The sequence below is a fragment of the Leopardus geoffroyi genome, chromosome C3, assembly GCF_018350155.1.
Source record: "Leopardus geoffroyi isolate Oge1 chromosome C3, O.geoffroyi_Oge1_pat1.0, whole genome shotgun sequence".
NCBI lineage: Eukaryota > Metazoa > Chordata > Mammalia > Carnivora > Felidae > Leopardus > Leopardus geoffroyi.
In genome coordinates this window covers 69,460,606-69,477,525 of record NC_059338.1, presented here as the reverse complement: position 1 = coordinate 69,477,525, position 16,920 = coordinate 69,460,606, and the positions used below count along the sequence as shown (strand labels likewise).

Genomic DNA, 16,920 nt, shown 5'->3' with positions numbered 1-16,920 from the left:
CAGCAAGTAGAAATATGATATCATCTACTTCCACCCCAACTTAGGGAGGATGGCTTAGATCCTCGGAAGGAATTGGGGGTGGGGGGTGGAGATTCTGAACAACAGAGATGTATGGCCCAAGGCAAGGTGTCTCCTCACTCCACCTCTTTTCCTAAATCTGTGATGCCCTTCCCATGTACCTGTAGGGCTGGGCAGGGCTAGGACTGACTTGTCAAATCAGTTAGGGAGCTTCATCTGGATAGGTGATAACATGCCTATGTTGAGGTGACTGTGTGGATGACTGAGACTCCCAATTAGCTTGTTCTCCAGGAGCAGGACATGGCTCCTACCCTCGGTCATTTGAGCCCATTCTTGTACGAGTCTGTGCCTTTGTAGGCTAAAGATTGAAAGGTTGGAGAATGCCACTGAACCATGCCGAAGAGTGATGTAGGAGTGGGAGCTCATAGAAGAAAATATTCAGGCAGCGTATGAGAAATAGAGGCACAACTACAAGGACCATTTTGATTGCAGTCTCTCTCCTTGGGTAGCTGAATGCCCCTGAAGGCTTGGAAGGTCTTGCTAGTTATTATGGACCTAAATAAGGCAAGAGCAGTGGAGGAACAAAGTTGGCCTTGGGAACTTTTCATCTTTTAATCTCTAGTTAGTACTTCCACTCATAACATAGAAACTTGAACTTTGGTATATTTAGTTAAACGGAGGTCTACCTGACACACAATGTAATATGTGATGCAACAACTCTGGATGTTCCACGATGCTCACCATAAGCGTAGCTCCCATCTGTTAATGTATGATGCTATTACGATACCACTGACTAGATTCCCTATGCTGTACCTTTGAGCCTTGTGATTTATTCATTCTATAACTGGAACCCTGAACTTCCCTCTCCACGTCACTCATTTTGTCCATCCCCCCACCGGCCCTCCCTTCTGCCAACAGTCAATTCTCTGCATTTATGGGTCTGTTTCTGCTTTTTCTCTGTTTGTTCATTTGTTCCCCTTTTTAGATTCTACATAGAAGTGAAATCATATAGGATTTGTCTTTCTCTGTCTGACTTATTTCACTTAGCCTCAACCGTCTAGGTATACCCATGATGTTGCAGATGGCAAGATCATTCTGTTTTATAGCTGTGTAATATTCCATTGTGTGTGTGTGTGTGTGTGTGTGTGTGTGCGTGCATGTGTGTGCGTGTGTGTGCGTGGTTTGTTCATGTATTGGTGGACACTTGGGTTGCTTGCATATCTTGTCTATTGTAAATAAGGCTATAATAAAGATAGAGGTGCATATATCTTTTCAAATTAGTATTTCCATTTCCCTTGGGTAAATAAATACCCAGTAGTGGAATTACTGGATCCTATGGTGTTTGTATTTTTAATTTGTTGAGGCCCGTCCATACTGGCTTTCACTGTGACGATACCAATTTACATCCCATGAGCAGTCCACAAGGGTTGTTTTTTCTCCACACCCTGAGCAACCCTTGTTGTTTCCTGTGTGGTGAAACTGAGCCATTCTGACAGATGTGAGGTGAGAAGTCATTGTGGTAACGTTTATAGATTTAATTTTCAACCATTTCAGAGAATTCCCTGCCTGTCAACCTTGGTTATGGAAACTCAGAGTGGGTCTTTCCTGGAGATTTCACAGGTTAGGAGAGGTGGAGACAAAATAGAGAACTGAAAGCTTTTTTAAAACGGGGTCCAAATTTTGAAATACCTGTACTCTGGAAACCGTAAAACACTGATGAAAGAAATTGAAATGACAGAAACAAAGAGTAAGACATCCGATGCTCATAGATAGGAAGAATACATATGTTTAAAGTGTCTGCACTACCCAAAGCAATCTACAGATGTAATGCAATCCCTGTCAGCATACCAATAGCATTTGTCACAGAGCTAGACAATCAATCCTAAACGTTGTATAGAACCACAAAGACCTTGAATGGCCAAAGCAATATTGCGAAAGAGGAAACTGGAGGAGTCACAATCTCAGATTTCAGGTTTTATTCCAAAGCTGTAGTAATCCAAACAATATGATGGGTACAGGTGTAAAACCTAGCCACATAGCTCAATGGAATAGAACTGAAAACCCAGAAATAAATCCATAACTGTATGGTCAGTTCATGTTCCACAAACAGGAAAGACTATCCAGTGGGGAAAAGGCAATCTCCTCACCAAATGGTGTTGGGAAGACTGGACAAGCCACATGCCAAAGAATGAACCTGGACCAATTTCTTTACCATACACACAAATAAACTCAAAATGAATTAAAGACCTAAGTGTGAGACCTGAAACCATAAAATATCCTTGAAGAGACCACAGGCCATCATCTCTCAATTTGGCTATAGCAACATTTTACTCGTTATGTCTCCTGAGCCAAGGGAAATAAAGCAAGAATAAACTATGGGGACTACATCAAACTACAAAGATTTTGCATAGTGAAGGAAACCGTAAAACTAAAAGGCAACCTCTGGGATGGGAGAACATATTTGCAAATGTTTTGCAAATCCAGTAAAGGGTTAGTATCCACAATGTATAAAAAATTGATACAAGTCAATATCCCCCCCCTCCAAAAAAGCCCAGTTTACAAATGAGCAGAAGACATGACCAGACATTTTTCCAAAGACAACATACAGATGGTTAACAGACACATGAAAAGATGCTCCCCAAAACTACAACGAGATACCACATCACACCTGTCAGAATGGCTAAACTCCAGGACACAAGAAGCAAGTGTCTGCGAGGATGTGGAGACAAAGGAAACCTTTTGCACTGTTGGTGGAAATGCAAATGGGTGCGGCCCCTGTGGAAAACAGTATGGAGGTTCCTCAAAAACTTAAAAACAGAAGTATCCTATGATCCAGTAATTGCACTACTGGATACTACCCAAGAGAATACAAAAACACGAATTCCATGGGACACACGCACCCCTGTGTTTATTGCAGCATTATTTCCAATAGCCAGCACAAGGGTCCATTGACAAATGAGTGAATGAAGAAGTCCTATATGTATGTATGTGTGTGTATATGTATATCCAGACACACACCCAGAAACACACACACACAGACACACACGCACTGGAATATTACTGAACCATAAAAAATTTGAAATCTTGCCATTTGCAATGAACTGGATGGAGCCTGAGAGTAGTAGGTTAAGAAAAGTCAGGGAAAGACAAATACCATATGATTTTACTCATGTAGCACTTAAGAAACAACAAATGAGCAAAGGGAGGAAAAAAGCAGAGACAAACCAGGAAATAGGCTCTTAACTGCAGAGAACAAACAGATGGTTCCCAGAGAGGAGGTGAATGGTGGGAGGGGTGAAAGAGGTGATGGGGATGAAGGAGTGTCCTTGTCATGATGAGCACGGGGTGAGTATGGAGTTGGTGAATCACTATATTGTACAACTTAAACTAATAAGACACTGGATGTTACTATTACTGGAATTAAAATAAAACTTAATGAAAAAACCAGAGGCCAACTTTTAATTATACCAAGAAACTTAGTTGAATAAACAAATAGCTGACCTTACCCTTAATTTTTGAAATTTTGTTTTTAAATAAATTAACATGTTTTTGTTGTATATTTTTGCTCTAAAGGCTTTCTGACAACCTGGTCCTGATGATTCATGGCCTACATCAGCTAGCCAAGACTTAGATTTTGGTACCAAGGTAAAGTACCCTCCTGTGAAACTCACTTTCCTGCTCAGAATTTAGTTTTCTCCCTTACTTTTAAAATTTAACAGTACACTGTGTATCATCATTTTATGTGTGTAATGGAAAGTTAGCCAGAACAAACCATTTAACAGATACAGCTCACGTTGAATTTTCTGTTTTGTTTTGTTTTGTTTTACTTTGGTAAACACTACAGGTGGAGGGTGATAAAAGAATGGGCTGGAAAATATATAATGACCGTCAAATTATATTGGGAAAAGCTTTCCCATAAATGGAGGAAATATGACATTTGGTTAAAGATAAGGATTCTTACTGTGATACTAACATGACTGATAATACTCATGCCTAAATGAAATTTTATTGGATCCAATTATCTATTGTAGGTTGCCCCCCGCCCCAGGCAGTTTTTATTTTGGTGAGATACAGGATTTTCCTTGGTCTCTATCTTTTGTTCTACATTTAGACTAAAATAATATTAGAAAATGTAGAAATTTAGATGTTTGCATTATTTCTCAACATTTACCTTACAAAGGTGTTCCCCTGTATTTTTAAATAACTCCATGAAGAGTAAGTTAAGATTGTGCATCTCCCTGAAGAATACGTATTTTGTTGAAAAGAGTAGCTCTATGAGCAGAGGCTCTTCATAGCCAAGTTGTCAAATTTCTCATTTCAGAAATCTTTCATATTCTAGCTTTTAAAAATATCCCCTCCTAGTCCTTGTGTCAGATTCTAAAATTTAAAGTTTCAGACATCTGATATTTATTTAAATATTCATTTCAAAGCCCCTAAATCATTATTAGCTCCTGGAGGGTTAGGAAACATACTTGTTTGGCTCCTGGAGCTCCTGGAATAAAGTCTTGCTTGGAAGAAGCAATGTCATATTTTTTGAATGTGAATAAATGAGTAGGGAAATGGAATTCTGTAGAATGGAATTTGAAAAGTAATGAAATACGCATGATATATCACAATTAAATATGTGAATTTAAAAAGTAAGGCTTCAGTTTATATTCCGTTTAGTGTTTAATACGTATAAACGTAAATGAATTGTATTGAGGAAATCAGAGTTACATACAAAAGAAGGTTGCTGTATATTTTTAGTATCCTCCCATTGTGAGCTTAGAATTGCAGAGAAAAACTCCTCAGCGTTCGTTTTTTCAACCCCATCTGTGTCCCATTATATGCATCCTTTGAAGGTTCCCATTTCTTCCTAGAATACTCATTCCCAATTCTTTCTCCATAGTGAAAGTTGTTGTGTTAGGAACCTTTCTTTTTCTGTTCTTTTGTTAGTCTAGTAATAATTTACAGCTTTTAGGAAGTGATAGATGCCCGTAATTGAACAATTTATTTTATAGTGAAAAAACTTAAATTCTGTATTACAGTATTTATAACCAGATAACTTAGAGTGATAAAAGTCAGTATTATAAGGGATATACTGTGAATCAAAACCTCTGTTTTACGTATAGATTATATATGTACGTTTAAAAGGTTTAAAAGAGACTATTGTTCATAGTATATTCCCAATCCTACTTATGTACCTGTTGAAAAATGTATGTTGTTTCCACTTACCTTAATTTGCTCACATTTTTCCTTTTCTTCCTTGTCTTAAGCTCATGCTTGATTGATTGGTCATGTCTTATTTTTTTTCCTTTTTTTTTCTTCTCCCCCCATGCTTTTTAAGGTATTTTTTTTAAAGTTTATTTATTTTGGAGAGAGAGAGGGAGAGACAGAGTGCAAGTGGGGTAGGGCAGAGACAGAGGGAGACACAGAATCCAAAGCAGGCTGCAGGCTCCGAGCTGTCAACACGGAGCTCAATGTGGGGCTGAAACCCACAACCCGTGAGATCATGACTCATGAGTTGTAGGTGGATGCTGAACTGACTGTGCCACATACGTGTTCCCCGCACCAGGCTCTTTTTTAATGGTTTACCCCTACCCTAATTTGTCCTTGCAGAAACTATTTCTTTAGCGTCTGTTCTTTTAGTACATCACTTTCTGTCAACTCCATTGTCAACATATTGGTTATGGAATTCTACTGTCTGTGTGTGGTTTCCATCCAGGACTCATTGCCCCACAAGGTTTATCATTCTTGTTTTTCTCTTTCTTGGAAGGGGCTGAGCTAAATGTTTTTGAAATGTTTGCATTTCTCTTGGAAAGGGAGGGAGAGAGAGAAAGAATGAGCAAGTGCTCGTTGTTGTGATCTGACAATATGCAAGGTATGATCTCAGTCCTTTTATATTTGTGGAGGGCTGTTTTGTGACCCAGGATGTCACTTGGAGTCGTTGGAGAATGTTCTATGTGCACTTAAGAAGAATGTGCGTTCTACTGCTGTTGGATGAAAAGATCTCAATATATCGGTGTTGATATCCAGGTATATAAATGTATATATGAAGGCGAATATATATCTATGTATATCTGAATACATCTGGTCCAATGACACATTGGATCTGTGTTTCCTTACTGATTTTCTGCCTTGACGATCTGCCTATTGCCATGCGTGGAGTCTTAAAGTCGTCTACAATCATGGTATTTGTATGTGTACATTTATTCATGTTTGTGATTCATCGATTCATATATGTGGGCGTTTCACTTTGGGGCATAAACATTTGTAATTGTTAGCTCCTCTTGATGGATAGACCCCTTAATTGTGATAAAACGCCCTTCTGAATCTGTTACTACAGTGTTTGGTTTAAAATCTAGTCTGTCTGGTGGAAGTATGGCGACTCCAGCTCTCTTTTGACTTCTAGTAGCATGATCGGTGGTTCCCCATACCTTCACTTTGAATCTGGAGGTGTCCTGGGGCCTAAAATCAGTGTCTTGTTGACAGCATATAGATGGATCTTGTTCTTTGGTTTTGCTTTGTGTTTTATCCATTCTGATTCCCTGTGTCTTTTGATTGGGGCATTGAGTCCATTGACATTCAGAGTGATTAGTTAAAGATATGGATTTAGTGTCATTGTGTTATCTGAAGGTTTCATGCTTTTGGTGAGGCCTCTGGCCCTTTGTAGTCTCTGCTGCTTTCCACTCACAGAGTCGCCCCTTAGGATCTCCTGCAGGGCTGGTTTAGTGGTCATGAACTCCATTAGGGTTTGTTTGTCTGGGAAAGCCTTTCTCTCTCTTTCTATTCATATGACAGCCTTGCTGGGGAAAGGATTCTTCGCTGCATATGTTCCCATTCAGCATATTGACTGTTTCCTACCCCTCCCTTCTGCCCTGCCAAGTTTCTTTGGATAGGTCTGCTGCTACCCTTATGTGTCTTCCCTTGTAGATTAAGACCCGTTTGTCCCTAGCTGGTTTCAGAATTCTCTCTTTATCTTTGTATTTTTCGGGTTTCCCTATGACATGTTGTGGTGCTGACCTGGTTTTGTTGATTTGGAAGGGAATTCTCTGTGCCGCCAGGACTTGGATGCCTGTTTCCTTCCCAAGATGAGGGAAGTTCAGCTATAAGTTGTTCAAATAAACCTTCTGCCCTTTCTCTCACTCTTCTTCTTATGGGACTCCTATGATGTGGCTATTATTTCCTCCCACTGAATCACTTAGATCTCTAGTACCTGCCTCGTGGTCTAGTATTTTCCTTTCTTTCCTTTCTCTGCTTCATCTTTGTCCATAATTTTATCTTCTGTTTCACCGACTCTGTCTGCTGCTTCTCCCATCCTTGCTGTCACTGCATCCAATTTATTTTGTATCTCGTTTACATTTTATTTTCAGCATTCATCGTGATGATTCCTTAGGTCCTTGATCTCTGAAGCAGTAGATTGTCTACTGTCTTCTATGCTTTGTTTCAAGCCCAGCTATGCGTCTTATGAGTGTTCTTCCAAAAACATGCTCAGATATATTGTTTCTGTCTCTTTTGAGCACTTCTCTGGCTGTCCTTCGTCCTGGAATTTTTTTTGAGAATTCTTCGATTTTGTTGTTTTGGCTAGATTCCTGCCCTTTATGTGTTTTAATAGCTTGTTCTATGTCCCACACCTGCGAGTACTAATATATTAAAAAAGGGTCATACACTCTCCAGGGCCTGGCAGTTGAACAAATGTTTTTGGAGTGTGTTGTGTGCACTCTTTTGGTGCATCTTTGGCTGCTTTTCTCGCTACTTGGAGTGGTGGCTTGAGCCTTCCACCAGGTGTGCTTTGATTTGTTTGTTGAAGTAATCCTGGAAAAGAGGAGAAGAGGGTGGTGAAGAATCCTTAGCCCAAACAAAGAGAGAAATGACAGGAGTGGAAAAAAAGACCAGGCAGTGACTCAAAGGAACTATAGGGCTTAATCCAGAAAGAGAAGGAGGAAAAGGAAGAAGGAGATCTGGAAAAGTATAGAGAAAATGCCTGATCAAACAAACAATCAGAACAGAGGAACAAAGAGAAAAAATTATATATATAATTAGCTTTGACTGAAAATCAACTCGAGACTACTAGGCTGATTCCAACAGGAGAAGAGGAAAGAGGAGAGTAGAAAGACAAAAAAGGGAAAAGAGGAGAAAGGGACAGAAAAGGAAAGAAAAGATGGGCGCCTGGGCGGCTCATTTGATGAAGCATCCGACTCTTGAATTTGGCTCAGGTCATGTTGTCGCTGTTGGTGGGTTCGAAACCCCCATCAGGCTCTGCAGTGAGAGCATTGATCCTGCTCAGATTCTCTCTCTCTCTCTCTCTCCCTCTCTCTGCACCTCTCGTGCTTGATCACTCACTCTCTCTCTCTCAAAATAAAGAAATAAACATTAAAAAAGAAAAGAAAAGAAAAAAGAATAATAATTAAAATGAAAACAAACAAACAAACTCAGATACAAAACCAGAGGAGAGTTGTCTGTTGGTGCCTGGGACTGGTGGCTGTGCTGGTCTAGGGGAGGGGTTGTCTGGTCCCATCAGTGTCAGTCTCACTCCCGTAGAGAAGCAGTTACCAGGCACAGAGAGGCAGGGTTTGGTGTAATGGGCCGTCCTCCACGGAGGCTCACTGTCCGTTCCCTGAAGCCCCACGATGTAGGTCATGGGGAGAGTAATGGCGACATCCCAATCTCTCCTGCCCACACGAGGTGTCTCAACACTCACTGTTTAGGCCATCCTCACAGAATAGCCTGTGGGGCGGCTTGCCCTGCTGCACAGTCTCCTGTGCTCCCTGAGCACTGAGCTGGGATTCAAAACCCTGTAGGATCCCGCTTTGCTCAGACCTGGTTCTGGAGTAGCACCACCCTGTGCAGTGGACAGAGGGCCTCTGGCTCGTGCGCTCGTGCCTGCAGGGTCTTTTTCCCTTGGGCAGGGCAATACCTCCTCTTTCCACCATACTCAAGGTGTTCTCTCCAAGTGTATCCCTGAGATTGCTACCAAGCCTAGGGGCGGCTCCCTCCCCACCAGGCATGGGAGGTGGTAGCTCTTTTCTAGAGAAAGTCTGGCAACCTTGAAAATTCTGTTTTTTGGCTTCTAAGGCTGTTTTGCAAAGTAGAAACTGGCTCTCTGGACCTCTCCTTGGTCTGTGGTCCAGACAGGTTTTCTCATATCCAAAGACACTTCCCACAGCCTCTCTCTCTATCTTCCTTTCATTTCTCCACCAAAGGGCTTCCCCCACTCTATGCCTGTGCTGCCCATTTTATTCCTTCCAATTCACATACACACTCTTCTGTCCCGCCAAGCTGTCTCTTTGCACCTGTGGAGATTTTTCTGTCCCTCTGCAGCCTGTATTCCTGGTATTCCAAGTGTTGTGACCTCAATACTGCTGTGTTTGAGGGACAAGGGAAATTCTGATCCCCCTCCTCTGCCATCTTTACTCCTCCTTTTACTTTCCTTTTCACAACTTCAGAGTTCTGTGTAGGTTTGCATTATTATATCAGTTTAATATGATTTATAGATATTTATGATGGGCTTTTTTCTTACTTGAACTGTATTGATCTGAATTTTCTGTCTTTTTGTTTTTTTAAAGTTTATTCATTTATTAATTGGAGAGAGAGACAGAGAGAGCACAAGTGGGGAGGGGCAGAGAGACAGAGGGAGAGAGAGAAAATCCCAAGCAGACCCTGCACTGTCAGCGCAGAACCAGATGGGGGGCTTGAACCCATGAACTGTGAGATCATGCCCGGAGCCAAAATCAAGAGTCAGGTCCTAACTGAATGAGGCATTCAGGCGGCCCTAACATTTTCTTCCTACGTCCCCTGTGTACTTTAAATTTAATATGCCCTAGTTTAAAGAGATTGTTTCTGACGCTTTCTCTTTCCTCTTTCCTGACTCTTTGTAATCTACTCTGTCATTTGTGTTCCCTAGTCTAATAAATAGCAGCCCTGAAACAAGAAGAGTCCTGGACTCCGAACTTCCCTGAAATCACTGCATCCAGTCACTCACCACATTCGATAGTTTGTACCTGCTTACCATTTTTCATATGTTATTCCTGTAATTCACTCTCTCACCTATAATTTTGCAGTACATTTTGCTTTTACTGCAAAAAGACTGCTGTCTTTTTGTTCATCCTACATTGTTGCCAGAGTGACCTTTCTAAAATATACTTGTGACGATGTCACTCCTCTGCTTACTCAATGGATCCCCATTACCTGAAGGAGAAAATTCATGTTCTAGCATAACACTGCTCCCCCCCCCTTTTTTTTGTTTTTTGGTTTCGTCCTCATGTTCCAGTAATCTCTATCTATCCCATTGCCAATAATTCTGTTCCAGTTTTGCCATATTGCATAGGTGTTGTCACTTACTATATTATTTCATACTTGATCCTTTTGCTCATTCTAGAATGCCCTTCACACCCTCCCTGTGCACTTTGTGTGTCTTTTAAGATACAGCCCTATCTTCCCAGTGTTTGCTGAGCTTCCCAAATGTAAGTGATTCCTCCTTTGTGCGTTCACTGTACGTTATTCAGTTCCCTTGCAGAACTAGTGGATGGTATTTTTCTGTCCTTACCTGTTTCCATGCATCTCTACCGCTACTAGCATATAGAACAGACTCTGTCTTTTATTTCTATTTCCAGCTCCTCCCCGGATCGTGGCTGTGACTTGACAGATACAGTATGTGCTTGTCTTTCTGAGTGGGTGAGTGCATGGCCAAATGAATTAATGTGATGTTTTTCTGAAGTTGGGTTTTTGTTTTGTGCTGTTTTTCTAGGAAGGAACAGCAAAGTCAGCAATGGAAGCAAAGGAAGATGGTGTTGGTATTATTGAAAATGTGCCACCAGAGCAAGCAGTTAATGACAGTTTGACTTCTGCTGGTGGAGTGCATAAAAATTACAGAAGTGGTAAGCTAGTGAATCTCTGAGTTGTTTTCCTATGATTAAATGCTAGTATGAAAAAAAATGAAAGTATGTAGATCCAAATATATTATCCATTTTTCGTGAAGTTATTTTTCTGTTGCTATCTTTCTTTATAAGTATCCCAAGTACTACCCCCTTTTTCTTCCGGAAAATCTTGAACCCCCTGAACATCTTTTCTGCTATTGCTTTTATTTTATTGAAATATTCATGAATGGAGATAGACTTGTGTATGTGTTTAAAATTCATAGTAACACATGTTTTCATTAATTTATCTGTGACCCTATTCTGTAGATATCATGTCAGCATTAAAATTAGGAGAAGAGGGAGATGTAGAACCACCTTCTCTTCCTGAGGTACTGTCTTCTTCTTATTTTTAAGTATAAGCATGGAGTGATGTTAAAACGTCCAAGAGATGCTTTGACTTTACTCTCTCATCTCTGCATTTGCCCACAGAAACGATTTCCCTATATGGTTTCCTATAATTGATAAAATAATTATGTGTTAATTATGACCACACAACATAGTAGAGTTCTGCCAATTTGCAGACATAATGAAAGTTGTTTAGTATTAGTGCAGAAAACGAAGGCTTGGAGGGAATGAGTTTGGGTTTTGGAGTTAAGTTATCTGAAACACTAAAGAATTACTCTAGGTCAACCTATGGCCAAGTGTATGATCCTGTGGAGTATACTGATGTGTCAAACTCCTACTGACATCCAGAAAGAGTTTGGATGATGGTGTTTTACAACTTGAACCTTCAAAAGATAAGGCCTGGGACTTGATAATAATGTATTTGGATTGTCAAGTAGATCTACAAGGAACATTGGGATTATGATGACCACAGTTTGGTTTAGTGGTGCTTCAATAAGGAAAACCCATTTTGGATAATTAAAATAACTTCGCAGTCCTACTTGTAGTAATGTAAGTAAAGTAATGATGACCTATTCTAAGGTGACAACTAGGCAAGGAGGTGAAAAGGTCCTGATCTCTTAGGCTCAGGCAGCTGCTGCATAATGCTACAAGCACTGTATTTGAAATCAAAAGACATGCTAGCATCTTGGTTCCGTCACTTCCTAGCTGTGGGATCTTGGAAAAACTTGCTTGAATGTCAATGACCTCGTTCCTAAAAATGGCACTAATACCCACCTCTTGGTTATGTGGAATGAACAAATGTGGCAACGTTTTGTAAACTGTAAAGTGTGCTATATAAATAGAAGACAAAATGATCACAGTGGCATTTAGTGACTTACTAAATATTGAGGATGCTTTGTTTGGTAAATGTTTGTTTATTGTTGAGAGGAGGGTGGGGGGACAGAAGATCCGAAGCAGGCTCTGCACTGAGAGCAAGGAGCCCAATGCAGGACTCGAACTCATGAACTGTGAGAACATGACCTGAGCCAAAGTTGGGCGCCTAATCGACTAAGTCACCCAGGCCCCCCAAGAAAATACTTGTTTTAAATGTGAAGTTGTCTGAAGGCCAATAAAATGGCTATAGTGTCCAGAAAAGAATGGGAAAGTAGGAATGGGGTTTTGATTTCCTAATTTGGCACTATGTTAAGTTCCGGTAATCTCTTAGTGGAGACATCATATAGGTATACAGTTGACCCTTGAACCAGGTGGGTTTGTATCGTGGGAGTCCACTTACGCACAGATATTTTTCAATAAATAGGGTACTATCCTGTAAATTTATTTTCTGTTCCTTATGATTTCTTTCTCTTTTAATTATTTCTTTTGACAGAGAGAGGACAGAGCACGTGGGTCGGTGAGGGCAGGGGAGAGAGAGAATCTTAATCCGATTCACACTGCCAGCACATTTCTTTCTCTTTGATATTAATTGATTTGGCTGCTACTAGTTTAAAGTTTTCCAATTCTCTAGTTATTAATCTTTAAAAAGTACTCAAATGCACTTTAGTGCTCGTTATAAGAGATGGTAAGCTAAATAGTTTTTAAGGTTTGTAACATTAAAAATCATCTAACTTATTTTTTGGTCGATTTAACACGTAATGGATTTTTTAGTTCCAAAAACTGACAAAGTTAAGTTTATGAGTTCATATTTTTCTTCTGCCTTAGGCTAAGGCAAGTTAGTTTTCACTTCTTACAGGAAGTTACAATCCAGTGACTTGGGAACAGCTAAACATAGGTTAAGAAAGTTACCAGTTAAATTGTAATTATTTTCTCATTTTTCTTTGTCCATACTTGATTACTTAAAGATAAGGTGTTTTTACAAACATGTATCCTGGCAGAAAAGACATTGGAAAATCAAAACAAGGAAATTAACCATCCATTTTTGCAACTGCAAAAAATGACTCAAGAACCAGCAATGAATAAGGAATGTGATAGGGAGCATGATATATCTGTATATTTAAGAAATGCTTCTATGCAAAACTTTGAGGAAATGTGGATCAAATAAGACATATTAGACTGGAAAAATAGCTTAAAACTCATCACCAGTAATGAAAGCTGAAGTTGTTGAAATTTGTTAATAATACAGCATTCCTACTCATCTTGAAGAAGAACCACCATGGGGTCACTCTAAGAAGGAACCAACTGAAAGGAAATACCTTTGAATTGGACTGATACTGTAGTTGATTGTGAGGAAGAAGATGCATTTGGAGTGTCTGTCTCAGTAGTATTTCAGGCATTTCCTGAACAAAAAGAGCCTAGTCTTGAAAATGTCATTCTCTCTTATTCATACTCTGGGTCCCCAGAATATGCTTGCCAGTCACCTTCTAAGCTTTCTTTAAAAGAAAACAAATCATCAGGGACATATAAATCAAAACCACACTGAGATATCACCTCACACCAGTCAAGAGTGGGTAAATGAACAAATCGGGAGACTATGGATCCTGGCGAGGATGTGGAGAAACAAGAACCCTCTTGCACTGTTGGTGGGAATGCAAACTGGTGCAGCCACTCTGGAAAACAGTGTGGAGGTTCCTCAAAACATGAAAAATAGATCTACCCTATGACCCAGCAATAGCACTGATAGGAGTTTACCCAAGGGATACAGGAGTGCTGATGTGTAGGGGCACTTGTACCCCAATGTTTATAGCAGCACTTTCAACAATCGCCAAATTTATGGAAAGAGTCTAAATGTCCATCACCTGACAAATGGATAAAGAAATTGTGCTTTATATACACAATGGAATACTACTTGGCCATGAGAAAGAATGAAATATGGCCTTTTGTAGCAATGTGGATGGAACTGGAGAGTGTGATGCTAAGTGAAATAAGTCATAACAGAGAAAGACAGATACCATATGTTTTCACTCTTTTGTGGATCCTGAGAAAATTAACAGAAGACCATGGGGGAGGGCAAGTGAAAACAAAACAAAACAAAAAACACCTTAGAGAGGGAGAGAGCCAAACCATAAGAGACTCTTACAAACTGAGAATAAAATGAGGATTGATGGGGGATGGGAGGGAGGGGAGGCTGGGTGATGGGCATTGAGGAGGCACCTGTTGGGATGAACACTGGGTGTTGTATGGAAACCAATTTGACAATAAATTTCATATTAAAGAAAGAAAGAAAGTAAATCAGACTATGAAAATGAGAACAAACCAGACATTGAGCATCTTTTTAACAACAATGAGTATTTTTTAAATGATATAGAAAATAAAAAAGCAAGGAAACCACTAGTTACATTTAAAGTGAAAGAAGGCCAAGAGTTTGATATGCAAATGGCAAAAAATATGGACCAAAATACCACCGATTGTAAATTAGACCTCAGTCTAGTGATTCAGAGAGCCTTTTTGATTTGTGGCTTGCCTGCTGTGATGTGATGAAACACATGGTTCAAATAAAAAGGCATGATATGTCTGCTGTCACAAACACGAGAAAACAAAACCAGTACAAGACTTTTTTCCAGAAGCCTTTATATGCAGATAATGACAGTACTCCTAACTATAAAAGTATTGATTCTGAATTAGAAATTGTGAGTTCTTCTTCAGCATCTAGTTTTCCAGCATCTGAAGTGTATCTAAGTGAAGAATTACATCAAGATATGCAAAGGTTTAAGAATGATATAGGCATGTCTCAAATAGAGTTCCTGTCTTTGGAAAGAGAGAAAGTTCAACTTCCAAGAGAGATAGAGGTCTGCCTTGCTGTTACCCTTGTTTTTTCTCTTTAGCAATTATCTAATCCATTCTGATTTTCCACTTAAGAGAACAAGAGTTGCATAAAATGGAATTGTCTAAATAAGTAATTGTGTCTGGAAATAGATTATTTCTGCTATCTAACAAATAGGAGTTCAGGAAAACATTCGTATGATTTGTTTTCCTTAAAGTTTCTGTGTCAGTCTTCCAAGTAGTATATGAACTGGGAAACCAACTTAGCTATATAAGTACCATGTGACCTCATGAACCAGAATAACCATAAGGAAACTGCTTAAAAAACATAATAATTTCCAGGTTTTTTAAACATATATTGACTTAAATATAAATTGCATTTCCATAAACAATAAAATGGGAAAGAAGCAATAACTAAGAGAAGGAATATAAACAAATGTTCCTAGCTAAAGCAATCTGTTTATTGCTTCAGTATGTGTAGACTCTGGGTCTAGGGTTCTTGCTTGTCTAGCAAGACAGCGGCGAGATGCAGGATTACAATGGGAGAGACAGCTAATGTCCCAGAGAACACATGAGCCCCGATTAAGGGTCCTTGCTCTGTTTTTATTAGGATCAGAAGGCTTCGAAACATGGTGATGGATGTGCACAAAGAGACAATCTGTGAACATGAACTCATGGGCATGAGGGAAAGGGGGTTTGAAGATATAGGGTGTTAGGGGTTTGGGTCAATATAAAACAAAATCCTGGCCCCTGGCAGATGGTTGTTAACAGCTGACCTGAGGCAGCTTCTCTGTTTATCTTAACTAGTCTAGGGGAGAAGACAGATGCTACCTCAGGATCCTCAAGGCACCTTTCTTTTGCTAATTAGCTCTCCTCTGGGCATCTTCACCCTGCAGCCTACAGCCTATAGCCCTATTTACCCGTTTACCTCATTTGGTCCTTCCTTCCTGTGAAAGCAGCTTTCTGCCATAGTACTAAATTGGGGAGTGTGTCCTCCTGAATATCTACTCTTGTTTACCTCACACACCTTTGTCCTGGAGCCTTTGCCCCGCCCTCTCTATACCTAGATATCTAATCTTGTTTACCCAAACTTGGGTGTGAGCATCCTATGGCTTTCTAATTTTCTATGCCTGGTTAACCCATCAGTGCAGGCTCAGGGAATTCCTAAGCTTATTCCCTACAAATATAGGCAGTCTTGTCTGCTTTACTCACAATCTTGGAACTTAGAATTTCAACATGACCTCTTTGAGGTAGGTTTAATAACAGCTATTTGTATTGTCACCCCTTTTTTCCACATTTTTTAATCATCATTCTCAGATGTTTCTGTTGAGTCAAACTTTCACTTTATGTTCAATAAAGTATGATACCTTTTGGCCTGTATGATTTTTTTTAAACGTTTATTTATTTTTGAGACAGAGAGAGACACAGCATGAACGGGGGAGGGTCAGAGAGAGAGAGAGAGAGAGAGAGGGAGACACAGAATCGGAAACAGGCTCCAGGCTCCAAGCTGTCAGCACAGAGCCCGACGCGGGGCTCGAACTCACGAACTGTGAGATCATGACCTGAGCTGAAGTCGGACGCTCAACCGACCGAGCCACCCAGGCACCCCTGGCCTGTATGATTTTTACCATGTAGGTAGCATAAACCTTCAGCAAACCTTCAGTATTTAACTCCAAGGGAGAAAACTGAGTTTTGAGATGTGTGGACTTTAGAAATAGACAAAATCTAGAGATACCCTCCTTTAAAAGAATAAGTAGCTAATCTCCTCGTCCCCTATCAAGGTATTAATTTACTGTGCCAAAGTCACACTTTTCATGCATCTGATTAATTTAATGAATTTGTGGTCATTTCTCTGATTCAGCATTCAAGAATCATATCATCTCTTTTGGTGCCATAAAATGCTAGGTAATGCCACTTTAGGAACTTGGGACAAATCATTTAACCTTTTTGAGTTTTACTAGTGTTA

General features: G+C 39.9%; 1 protein-coding gene across 7 annotated transcripts in view; it reads left to right on the top strand.

Annotated features, from left to right (window-relative positions):
• LOC123585331 (ankyrin repeat domain-containing protein 26-like) overlaps positions 1 to 16,920 on the top strand; it is a 184,263-nt gene that overhangs the window by 82,459 nt on the left and 84,884 nt on the right. For 2 of the 7 annotated variants that reach the window (XM_045453367.1, XM_045453369.1), the window contains exons 2-3: positions 10,745 to 10,874; positions 11,181 to 11,242. In XM_045453367.1, coding sequence (XP_045309323.1) covers positions 10,745 to 10,874; positions 11,181 to 11,242 — 192 coding nt within the window. Of the gene's footprint in view, positions 1 to 543; positions 1,049 to 3,591; positions 3,664 to 10,744; positions 10,875 to 11,180; positions 12,116 to 16,920 lie in introns of those variants that run through there. The other 5 variants (XR_006706073.1, XM_045453371.1, XR_006706072.1 and 2 more) reach the window with 5 other exon arrangements.